This window comes from Myotis myotis, unplaced genomic scaffold (assembly GCF_014108235.1).
Source record: "Myotis myotis isolate mMyoMyo1 unplaced genomic scaffold, mMyoMyo1.p scaffold_m19_p_1, whole genome shotgun sequence".
NCBI classification, from domain to species: domain Eukaryota; kingdom Metazoa; phylum Chordata; class Mammalia; order Chiroptera; family Vespertilionidae; genus Myotis; species Myotis myotis.
In genome coordinates this window covers 182,233,590-182,246,313 of record NW_023416313.1, presented here as the reverse complement: position 1 = coordinate 182,246,313, position 12,724 = coordinate 182,233,590, and the positions used below count along the sequence as shown (strand labels likewise).

Sequence of the window (12,724 nt, the reverse complement as noted above, 5' to 3'; positions counted from 1 at the left end):
TTGAAAGATAAGGGGCTATTGTGTAGCTTAGCCAGCATTTTCTAGCAAGAGAATAGGAATAAGAGTTTGGGTCTTCTAATTTGTATTTTTCTGAAGCTGTTTAAGGTATTCTGATTGGAACCTTTTGGTTTATTCTGGGAATAACTAATTTCTGCTTAGGCAAAGTTGCTTACTTTGTTGTAGGGAGGACACTGCCTTTGATTGTATTATATTTCCATACTTCCAACTCTTCATTTTCTTTTTTAAATATTTTATTGATTTTTTTTTACAGAGAGGAAGGGAGAGGGATAGAGAATTAGAAATATCGATGAGAGGGAAACATTGATCAGCTGCCTCCTACACACCTCCTACTGGGGATGTGCCCACAGCCAAGTTACATGCCCTTGACCAGACTCGAACCTGGGACCCTTCAGTCCGCAGGCTGACGCTCTATCCACTGAGCCAAACTGGTCAGGGCTCTTTATTTTCTTCAAAGGAAGAAAGATTGGGCCAGCAAGATCTACCACAAGGACCTAGAGTTGTCATCACAGTGATTATGTAGATGATCAGATTAAAGCAGTGATTTCAGCTGGTAATGCGGGTGGGTGAACTTTGATTTGTTTTTAACCATGACATATTTTAAATTTTTCAATTAATATTAAAAGAAGGCTTAAGATTTTTATCTTTATTAAAGGAAGAATGTTAGGTCACCAACCTAAGGAGGAGGGAAAGATTAGGTACAAGTTCCTTATCTCCACCCAACAGGACTTAGAAAACATGTTTGTATTATCCTCCAGTGTGTGTGTGTGTATGTGTGTGTATGAAATTAAAGCTCCAAGAAGCTGTGATTTTCTAAAGTTTTCAATTCATAAAAGTTGGGAAGCCAAGATTCAATTCCAATTCTTTTATATATGCAAAATATGATGACCTTCTTGCCAACCAGAACTGTATATATTCAAGGTGGAGATAGGGATAGGAGAAATTACTGAAGAAAATTTTACTACTAGAATGAGAATTTTTATTGCTCATAATAAGTTTTTACTTTTTCTTCTATGGTAGTTGGAACCTTAGTAGATGAACTATGATAAATTTAATAATTAATGAAAATGCCTCTATTGGTACCCAATTTGTTTTCCTTACTTGTGGAGCAGGGAATTTGACTTTTATTTGAAGTTTTAGACTAATACTTTAGATTGTTGATGAATGAGATGATTCTAAGGTGTTTATCTTCCTCTTTCCAGTAAATGGGGGTGGAGAGTAGGAGGAGAAACACTAGTGGAAAAGTATTACGCATCAGCCCATGTTGTACCAAAACCATTTATGGGTGTATCAAGACTCAGACTTTTATTTCAGGGCCATTTAGCTGTTTGCTTTTACATAGAAAAAGGTAAAAACATCTGTAAAGTATGTAGTGGTCATTTGGTTTAAACAACTTCCTGCCTTTTGTATAATTCCTCAACAAATAATGACACTCAATAAATAATGAAATCTCATATAAAAACAATTTTTAAAAGGTTAAAGTATGAAAATTGTCTTAAATATGCCTGTCAAGAATAATAATCTGGACATGATATTATATTCATGTTGGAGCCAGTACACACAGATACTGCAAGCACATCTCCAATAATTACTTATCCAGGAAGCAAGATTGACGTAGGTGAAGACAGAGAGGATAGTTGTGAAACTCTTAAAGAGCCTTTATGATGTTTTAGGTTCAGTAATGAATAACCTATTTAGAGTTTAATTTTCCAGACAGACATGAAGGCTGGTTCTACTCAGAGGTGGGGAAAAGTAATATCGTGCTTGGATCAAAATCAGTATGCTTAGAGCAGGAAAATGTGTGATCATTTGGTAATAAACAGTACTGTTGTGCTGACATAAAAGAATTGCCATTCTGTTTGAATTCTGCTGGGATTGTTCAGGATTTTTTGTTGGGGGAAAAGTGTGTGAATTGAGCACTGAGTACTACCATCTTCCTAGCTATCCAACTTTAAGTTAACTTTTCATTCCACAAATATTTACATGTCTTTACCTTGCCATCATTGTTCGAAATATCTCAGACATGTGCCTCAGTCACCTACTTCCTCAGCTAAATGAGAGGATTATCTTCCAGCTTCCATGATTTTGTTTAGCAGCTTTATTGAGATGTAATTTAAATGCCATAAAATCCAACCATTTTAAGTGTAGAATATTTCTATCATTCTAGAAGGAAATCTTGTGTCCATTTGTAGTCATTTCCCATTCCCACCCCAGTAACCACTAATGTGTTTTCCCCCTTTACAGATTTGCCTTTTCTGAATATTTTATAGAAAAGAAATCTGTCTATATAAAAGGCTAATATGCTAAGTGTCCTTCCCACCTTCCGACCGGTTGCTATGACATGCATTGACCACCGGGGGGCAGACACTCAATGCAAGAGCTGCCGTGATGCGCACAGAAAAATGGCACCCTGGACCTGGCACCCACAAAGCAACACTTGGCTTCCCCCAAGTGGGACACAGGCCCCACCACCACCCTGGAGCAACAGTCCACCAATTTGTAGCAGACACTGCCAAGACACGGTGGTGCAAAATGTGGCCCACAGCCCCGACCAACCCTGAAATGGTCACTGTGGGGGAATGACGTCACGTAGCAACGCCCAGCTTCCTCTCCCTAGCAATAACTAGCCCCCTGCAGTTTCTTCAGCCCTTCAGAAACACAGGTGGAAACGTTTTGCATTTTAACCAAATGTCTGTGAAGTGTTTTCCCATGCCTCATCTCATTTGATCCTCACAGAAGTCCTGGAGTAGGTAGATAGGAGACTCAGTGGAATCCTATTTTCTTTTCATTAGCCAGATTTATTAGAAAGCTTAGAAAATTGACCTGACTGAAAAGAAGTAAGAAATGGTGGACCTTGAAAATGACTTCAGGTTTTCTCACTGCGCAGAATATAGTCAAACACTTCTGCAGTTAAATATTTTACCCTTTGTTCTCCCTGTGTGATCTACAATAGTAATCTGCTCTGTGTTGATATTTACTGCTGTGTTGCTGACAATTACATGAAAGAGAAGTTAGGGTGCTTTACTGGGCTGGAAAAAGTCTAGCTAAATCAGAAAGCAGGTCTAATTAAGCAAGTTTATTCTATATACTAGTATATACAAGGCTAAGTTGACTCGCGCATGTGCGATACATATGAAGCTCTCGCTGGCGCCAATCGCACATGTGTGTTTCGATCTGTCATTGTCAATCGTGAATTTGGTTGACACTTCTATTATAGAGAAAGGGCAAATAGTGATATTAAAATATTTCTTCTAATTTCCATTCAGTGTGCACGAATTCATGCACTGAGCCACTAGTTCTGTAATATGTGGCCTCTTATGTCTGGCTTCTTAATGTTTTGGAGATTTATCCACGCTGTAGAATGTGCTCTGTATTCCAATGTATGGATATACCACATTTTATTTATCAGTTCATCAGTTGATAGACATTTGGGTCATTTTCACTTCTTGGCTATAATTGAATAATGTTATGGGCATTCTAAGAACCTATTGTACTATTTTAAAAAACTGCTGCCCAGCCAGTGTTGCTCACTGGTTGAGTGTTGACCTATAAACCAGGAGGTCACGGTTTGATTCCTGATCAGAGCACATGCCCAGATTGCGGGCTCTATCCCCAGTTTGGGCGTGTAGGAGGCAGCTGATTAATGATTCTCTCTCATCATTGATATTTCTATCTATCTCTTCCTCTCTGAAATCAATAAAAAATATATTAAAACAAAAAAAAGAAACTGCCAAACTGTTTTTCAGAGTGGCTGCAACATTTTACATTCCATCATCAATGAATAAGAGTTCCAAGTTCTCCACATTTTTACAGCACTTGTTATTGTCTCTGTTTTTTATTTTAGCCATTCTAGCGGGTATGAGGTAGTATCTTATTGTGGTTCTTCTTGGTTCCAGAAGAGTATATACCATGAATGTAATGTTTCTTGCTAATGTAATGTTTCTTGCATTTCCCTAATAACTAATGATGTTGAGAATCATTAGTGTACATATAATTATTCATATGTCTTTGGTGAAATGCCTGTTCGAATCTTTTGCCCTTTTTTATTTTTTTTGTTTTACTGAGTTATAAGTACATCATATATAGTATTCTAGATACAAGTCTCATATATAATTTGCAAATATTTTCTCCCATTCTGTGGCTTGTCTTTTGGTTTCCTTGATGGTATCTTTTGAAATGCAAAAGTTTTTCATTTTGATTAAGTTTAATTTATCCGCGTTTTCTTTTTCCAAGCTCCTTTGACTGTGTGTTGCCCAATCATAATTTTACCCTTCCTGAAGGACGTTTTGGAAACTGGGATATTGAATATGTTAGCTTTGTAATGTTTTTCAAACTTACCTAATTTAATAAAAGACAAACATGTAAATTGACCATACCTTCACTTACACCTTAAGCCAACACCCACCAGCCAATCAGAGCAACTATATGCAAATTAACCCAACCAAGATGGCGGCTGGCAGCCATGGAGCTGGAGCAAGCAGGAAGCCAAGCTTCCCGCCTGCCGCAGGGCTCTGAGCTCCACTGAAGGCAACAAAGTTTCAATTATAGAAGGTAAATAAATCCCAGAATAAAAAAAATAGAATAAAAGGAGAGGCTGGGAGCTTCTGTCGCCGGAGAGCTTGGCCAGCCTGAAAACGGCCCTCAGCCTCTCACCCAGACTGGCCAGGCACCCCAGTGGGGACCCCCCACCCTAAAGGGGGTGTGGCCAGCCTGGAAACAGCCATCAGCCCCTCACCCAGGCTGGCCAAACCTCCATGGGGTGAGGATCCCCACTCGGTGGGGGGAGGGGCTTGACCAGCGTGCAAACAGCCATCAGCCCCTCACCCAGGCTGGCCAGGCACCCCAGTGGGGACCCCCACCCTGAAGGGGGTGTGACCAGCTGCAAACAGACATCAGCCCCTCACCCAGGCTAGCCAGGCACCCTAGTGGGGACCCCCACCCTGATCCAAGACACCCTTCAGGGCAAACCAGCCAGTCCTCACCCATGCACCAGGCCTCTATCCTATATAATAAAAGGGTAATATGCAAATTGACCCTAACAGCAGAACGACTGGGAATGACTGGTCACTCTGACACACACTGACCACCAGGGGGCAGATGCTCAAAACAGGAGCTGCCCCCTTGTGGTCAGTGAGCTCCCACAGGGGGAGCTCTGCTCAGCCACAAGCCAGGCTGATGGCTGCCAGTACAGCGGTGGTGGTGGGAGCCTCTCCCGCCTCCTCAGCAGCACTAAGGATGTCCAACTGCATCTTAGGCCTGCTCTCCGCTGGCAAGTGGACATCCCCCAAGGGCTCCCGGGCTGTCAGAGGGGTGTCTGATTGCCAGCTTAGGCCCAGTCTCCTGGGAAGCGGGCCTAAGCCAGCAGGTGGTCATCCCCCGAGGGTGTCCCAGACTGTGAGAGGGCACAGGCCGGGCTAAGGGAACCCTCCCACCCCGAGTGCACAAATTTTTGTGCACTGGGCCTCTAGTCTACACTAATAAAAGAGAAAGATGCAAATTGACCATACCTTCGTGATGCCCCACCAGTCACGCAAATTAACCCAACAAAGATGGTGGGTTAATTTGCATACGCAGGCACCGAGTGGCCGGGGGCGTTCTGCACCGCCCCAGCTGCTCCAGGCCTCTGGGCAGTGTGGGAAGGCAGAAAGGCGGCTCCAGGCCGGAACGAAGGCAGAAAGGCGGCTCCGGGCTGGAGTGAAGGCGGAAAGGTGGCTCCGGCCAGAGCAAAGGTGGTGCTGGCAGCCAGGGGAAGGAAGGCCCATTCTTGCACGATTTTGTGCATCAGGCCTCTAGTCCTACATAATAAAAGGCTAATATGCAAATCAACTCAACGGCAGAACGATTGGTCGCTCTGATGTGCACTGACCACCAGGGGGCAGACGCTTAATGCAGGAGCTGCCCTCTTGTGGTCATTGTGCTCTCACAGGGGGAGCACCACTCAGCCAGAAGCTGGGCTCACAACTGGCGAGGGCAGTGGCAGTGGCAGGAGCCTGTAAGCCGGCAGGTGGACATCCCCCGGGGGGGGCGGGTTTCCGGGACTGCGAGAGGGTGCAGGCCAGGCTAAGGGACCCCCTGCTCCCCCAGTGCATGAATGCTGTGCACCGGGCCTCTAGTTTTCAATGTTAGAATATGCTGGCTAAAGAGTAAATGTTCTTCATAAACTTACTCTGTTTGGGAAATTTATCTTTGACATGTTTACTTTTCTTCACAGTAAGTTAGCATCTACTTCAGATACTATTGTCCTCCTGAGCAGACATTGACATTTTTTGTGAGGTTTTATTACTCGATGCTGATTTGTTTATGAAAAGTTACCATTTGAATATAAAAATTATTTTTATCTCATAATTGTTCTGTTTCTGCTTATGTGTTCTTTCTTCCAGAAAACTACCATCATAAATTTTTTCAAAGCATATAAGATTAATTGCCAGCTAATTTTTTATTTAAATTCTTTATTGTTTAAAGTATTACATGAGACTCCTTTTCCCCCCATTGACCTCTCCCTGGCCACCCCCACCCCCAAGCACAAGCCCTCAATTGCCAGATAATTTTTGTCATTAAGATAATTAAAGAAGACATTTGAGATAGATTTTTATCAGAAATAGATTTTATCAGATACAAATGAAAGACATTTATTTATGTGGTGGGAGGTTATGATGCCTGGCTGTAAAGGTTAGTTTCACTTCTATGAGAAAGAATAAAATGAACTTTGCATTCCAGAACTTTTATTTTGTTTTATGAGTATAGCTAAGTTAGTTCCTTTGTTTTAGATCAGAGTTTCTCATTCTTAGCTCTGTTGACATTTTGGACTGGGTAATTCATCCTGTGCATTGTAGGATGTTCTTGGCCTCTGCTCACTAGATACTAGTAGCATCTCTCCATTTGTGATAACCCAAAATGTCTCCACATGTTGAAATATGTCCCCTGGGAAGCAAAATTACCTCCCCATAGTGGACCACTGCTTTAGATGTATATCTACAGCTAGATCTTGAATGAATGAATGAATGAATGAATGAATGAATAAATAAATAAATAAAAGTAACAGAATTTAAAGAAGCCTCTCCCCTTCAAATATACATAGGAATTGTCCATCACTAATGCCACTGGGGTCTTTGCATTCAGCCCACGAAACTTTGAGGCTGGTGGTTCCTCAACCCTCATAAAACTCTCCTCTCCATTCTCTCCTTGCCAGCTTGATGCTTTTGTGTTCATGTTTGTCTCTGACTGCTTTGTGAGGTCTTCTATGGGCAAGCAGAGACCATGTATCTTCTTCCCCTCTGCTTGGAAGTTGTGGTGCCCTATTCCAGATGGCTTTTGGGAGAAAGTAAACTTGAGCAAAAGTAGAAGGACTAAGTTGAATTTCGTCCGCTTCAACTTTTAAAATGTTTCCACTATGATATAACAAGCCCCAGAGCATGCGGATATGAGTATTTGGTGAGGCCAGAGAGAAGGAGCGTGTGAGGGAAAGGTAACGAAGTGTTGTAAGCAAACCAGAATTGCTGTGCTCTTGTAAAGCAGTGGTACGGTGCTTTAACTCAATCCAGTTTTTCTTCCCTCAGCAACTTAATACTGCTCCAGTGATTGGTCCGTCATATGGACTGACACAAATATTGCAGACACAGTTGACTCTTGAACAATGTGGGGTTAGGGGTACTGACCCCCTCCCACGCCAGCAGTTGAAAATCCACATGTAGCTTTTGACTCCCCCAAAACTTACCTACTGTATTTGCACCAGGAGGCTGCAATTTTTATTATTCAGATATGAATTTCCCAACCTTTGTGTACAGTCCCAACATTAAGCTTGCACTTTGAACCTTTAAATGCCACACAGGCTCCATTATATCAGTATCATCTACTCCTAGTACTTGGGAAATAATCTGTTAGCTAATAACTGCTTCTAAGTATTTGCCCGAGCAGCACCCAGCTTGTATGACATCCTCATGAAATTGTGACTATGTAATTACAGTAATTGTAAGTGATTACAACTTGTGAAACAATTCTGATTTTTATTTATATTTTAATCCTCATCTGAGGAAAGTTTTAGAGAGGAAGGGGGAGAGAGGAAGAGAGAGACAGAGACATCGATGTGAGAAACACCAATTGGTTGCCTCCCATTAGCTCCCTGACTGGGGATCGAACCCTCAACCTAGGTATGTACCCTGACTGGGAATTGAACCTGCAACCCTTTTGGTGTATGGGACAATGCTCCAACCAACTGAGCCATCCGGCCAGGGCTGGAACCATTATGACTTTGAAGTCTCTTTGCCCATCCTTGCCAGTTAATGAAACCTCTGGCTTCTTTGCCGCTGCGCCCCCCCCCCCCCCCGCCCCCGCCCCCAATCACATTTTGGTCATTTCTTTGCTTTCATAATGACTACTTTCCCCTTCAACTGACGTCAGATTCTGCTACCTCCTATAATTTTCCTAAATGCTTTCTCTTCTGTCTCAGTTTATGTCTCAACAATGGAAAAGAAAAATATGAGAAGGCCTATATTGGGAAGGGAGGGGCCAGAGTAGCTTAAAGGAGGCGGTTATTTCCTAATTGTAATGTTTCTCATGAACTCTCCACAATGCTCTGTAACCTACCCCTCTTGTCAGTAGTGCTGTCACATTTACAAAAAAACTGAGCTGGGGAGGAGGAAATGAACATTTACTGAGGGCCTACTGTGTGCCGGTGTTTTCTTCTGTGTTGTTTCCCTTTCTCTTCAAGAAGACGTTTGAGAAGTGTGTTTGTTCCGATTTGCAGGTGAGGAAATGAGACACCTATGAAGTTTAATTTGCCTTTCTCACAGAGGGCCAGCATTCAAATACTGCTCTGTGTCACCCCAGGTCTGTGCTCTGTTTTATGGCCTGTTCTTTTCCGGTCTGGTTAGTACTGTCATGACAAAGGGAGGGCTATGTTGGGTCCTAGAAGAGTGTATACCATGAAAGACACTTGTATCTGGGGTTGAAGTTATGTTATGAGACCTGTTTGTAAAAGCAGTTTCAGTTCTGTGAGAAAGAAGAAAATCAGCTGCATTCTCAGAAGAGCACTGATTTCTGGAAGGATTATCTTGATTTGAGGTGGCAGCTATCACTTCCCTCAGGGCATGGAAAATAAGATTTAACTACTGGACAACTTCTCTTTACAAAGAATGCCATGGCTAATTAAGTGTACATTAATTCTACTGGTATTAAAAGTGACCTTAATTCTACTATATACAGGGTGGGGCAAAAGTAGGTTTACAGGTGTGAGTATGCAAAACACAGTTTGTTCTTGTATTATTATTTATTAATTATTGTCATGTCCATATGAACAACTGTAAACCTACTTTTGTCCCATCCTGTATATTTGTGCGTGTGTGTGTGTGTGTGTGTGAGAGAAAAAGAGAGAGAGAGAGAGAGAGAGAGAGAGAGAGAGAGGATATTTGTGGTGATTTGGGAATTCACCTTGGAACTTCAGTTGGCTTCCTAATTAATATTAAAGAAAGTATCACCTTTTATTGGGTCTGAACCATAGAAAACTAGCTACTTCCTTTCCTACCAAATGTACACTTTCTCTGAGGGAAGGAACATTAGAACAGACAGTGCAAAGCAGGGCGGGACGAAGAGGAAGCTGTTGGATTACGGAACCGAAGCACTTCCTTGGCACACAGCTTTCTTCAAATCTCTGAATCTTTCTTTCCGTGTGGAACTCTGAGGGAAATGGTTCACCTAGAAAGCAAATAGGTGTGGCTGGAGAACTGGTGGCTATGAAGAACAGCTTCTCAAACAGGGAAAGGCATGTATACTTGCACTTAAAACTGGGGACAATGTTTATCCTTACTACTGGATCTGGTTCAACATTTAACTTCTCATCTGAAAACGCTACAAATTAACTATTTTAACCTGTGAAACTAAGTTTGTAGTAACAGACCCAGCAGTTAGTCACCTTAGTGTTTGTCTCTTACAAAATGATGGATTACAGCTCCACCAGGTGGCTGCCAACAGTGAGAATGATACAGGCTGACATCCATCAGGAGGAGGGAGAAGCTGCTCTAATTTTATTTGTGCATCATTTGTCTACATCAGATTCAATTTAGTGAAGGGCAAAGAAGGGAGACCATTACAGGTTTTTCTAGGAAGTCTGTCTGGCATCCGTGCCCCCCCCCCACCACCACCACACACACACACAAAACAAGATCACTATGACTCACTTTTGACATAGATGTACCCGAAACCCATAGACAGATTCTGATGGGTAATTGTGCTGCAGGCTCCTGTATTCTGGTGCCCTCATTCTGACTATTCTTTTTGGTTTTCCTCAAAGGACCATGGGTTAATTTTGGCTTCTGACCATTAGGTACTTGAGTGTGATGTGGCTTAGATGCTAGCTGTCATGACAGTGTGGTAGGAAAGGAGGCTGGTGACCCGAATTCCATTTTAGGCTCTGCTCCCATTAGGCAGGTGACTTTTTGGCTCTCAGTTTTCTTATCTGTGGAATAAGTGAATTGTAATGGCTGATCTCCAGAAACTCTTAGCCGTGTGCACAAGCATTTCAGTGATTTTTGTTTTAATTTGGAAAAGAATGAACTTGTTAAATATTTAAAATCAAATACAAAAGATGAGGGAGAAAAGCTATATTTAGAATAGACATTTGCATTTTTTAAATTAAACTCTACATTATGACATTGATGATAAGAACTAGAGTGAAACAATCTTCACTATTCTCTCTTTAGTACAAATGTGGCACAGATGTGATAATAAAGTCCATATGCAGCCTGGCTTGAAAGTATCTGATTAGACATAAAATGTTAAAAATAAGTAAATTGAGCTATCAAGTTGTTTTAGGCAGCACAAAGAATTTTTTAAAAATCCAGCTACTAAAACATTGAAAGATGAAATTCAACTTTTCAATTGATTGGTTCTATTCTCATTTAGGTTTAGTGAAAAGAGAAAGAAGTAGCTTCTTTCTCTGTGTTAAGTAAATATCTTACTCATTTGAAAATGAAAGATAGTGTAAAATTGGTATTTTAAGAATATTCTCTGGTTTGTCCTCCTGTATTCATTAATAAAGTGAACTATCCTTAATGGATCCAGGTATTCTAAATTGCAGTTGGAAAGTGTGACATTTTAAGTGATTTTATTTTTTCATATTAGTTAAGGACATTGTCTTGAAAAAAAGCATAACCCGAATTTTATTCCAGTTTTTAACAATACAACCAACTTAGGAAATACCAAGAACTGATTGTGGTGATAGTAGAAATACTAGTCCCCATGCTCCTTGTACTTTCCCCATTAACAACAAGTGAATTCATTATTTTACTCTTTCTGTTTCCCTCTTAAAAAATAGTTTATTTGTTATTTAAAAAATTACCCATGAATGAAGACTGATCCATTTGGTGGCTCCTCCTACCCTTTCAAAACAATCAGTTTATACATTTTTTGCTACTCTTCTTGGGTTAGTTTGCCTTCTTCCATATGTGCTTTTATTGGCATATTGCTGTGCCACCTGCTTGGAGTTTTGGAGTATATTAGCTTTGAATGCAACATAGACTTTGGTCTTTTTTTTTTTTTTTTGTCTCGTGAGACATTTAGATGAAAATAGAATCTTTGATTTTAATAACTTATGTGTTCTTTCTGTTTATTTCTATGAGGGACATTGCAGCTGGTTGCTATGGAAATGCTTGATAATTAATAAAGATTATAACTTTAGATAGAAATTGAAGAGACAGGGTAAAATCAGATTTTCAAATATTGGCCCAGACCTGTTAATTTAAGAGTAACAATTATGGTTTTGGTGAAAAATTTTAGAAAGTTAGGTTCAAAGTGTGCCTTATGTCAGAGGGAAAGTCTTAATTTTAGTTCCTGCTAATAACCACATGATGAAAGGTTACCAATGGGGGGAAAAATGCACATACACAGATACACATATACTCTTTATATATTATTACTCATGATTCCTAACAGTCTTTTGGACTAAATAATTTCCCTGTATATTTTTGTTGAGCAAAAACCAAGGTAGTATTCTAATACATAACCTTAGTTCTGGAATTTAAAATTTAATTTTAGTTTCAGTGTCCTTCTAATAGTGAGTTTAAAAAATACATGTTCATTAATAGTATGCATTGAAAAAGGAGTTTGTGGCCATTTTGTTGTACATTCTTATAATAACTTGATTAGTGGCATGTGATTTTACTTCTCTAAGTTTCTTTTCCACATTTGTATAAAATGGAGATTGTAGGTATGAGCATAAGAGATGGGGGTGTAGGTTAGAACAATTTCTAATATCTCTTCCATTTCTAAATATTTTATGATATTATGGAAGCAAAATGCGTTGATGGTTCCATGACAACATCTATTTTTGCCTTAGGGGTTTCTGAAATATTTAATTATATTCTAAATAATTTAATTTGGTTAACTAGTAAACATTTAAAATTTGTCAGAAGTGTCTTTGTCAAATAAGAATTTGATTTGACTTTCAAAGAATCTGAACAAGGCTGAATATAAATGGATTGGAGTAATTTATCAGTACCCATTCTTTTATTTTATTAGTTGAATTAATTTGTAAGCATTTGGCCCAGGGAATATGTGTAACTCTTCATTTTATTAATGGTTTAGCCTTAATGCTATCTTTCCTTTAGCTTGCAGTAAAAAGTAGTTACAAACTTTTTATGGTTCTTATCTTCCATATATATATGTATATGTATGTATATGTGTGTGTGTGTGTGTATTTGTGTGTGTGTATATA

At 40.1% G+C, this 12,724-nt stretch overlaps 1 protein-coding gene across 3 annotated transcripts in view; it reads left to right on the top strand.

Annotated features, from left to right (window-relative positions):
* AAGAB (alpha and gamma adaptin binding protein) overlaps positions 1-12,724 on the top strand; it is a 47,101-nt gene that overhangs the window by 4,090 nt on the left and 30,287 nt on the right. The window contains exon 1 of one of the 3 annotated variants that reach the window (XM_036305674.1): positions 8,762-8,844. The exons of the other annotated variants lie outside the window; for them this stretch is intronic. Within the exon in view, the coding sequence (XP_036161567.1) occupies positions 8,781-8,844 (64 nt within the window). The 5' untranslated portion in view covers positions 8,762-8,780. Of the gene's footprint in view, positions 1-8,761; positions 8,845-12,724 lie in introns of those variants that run through there. 3 annotated transcript variants of the gene reach the window in all.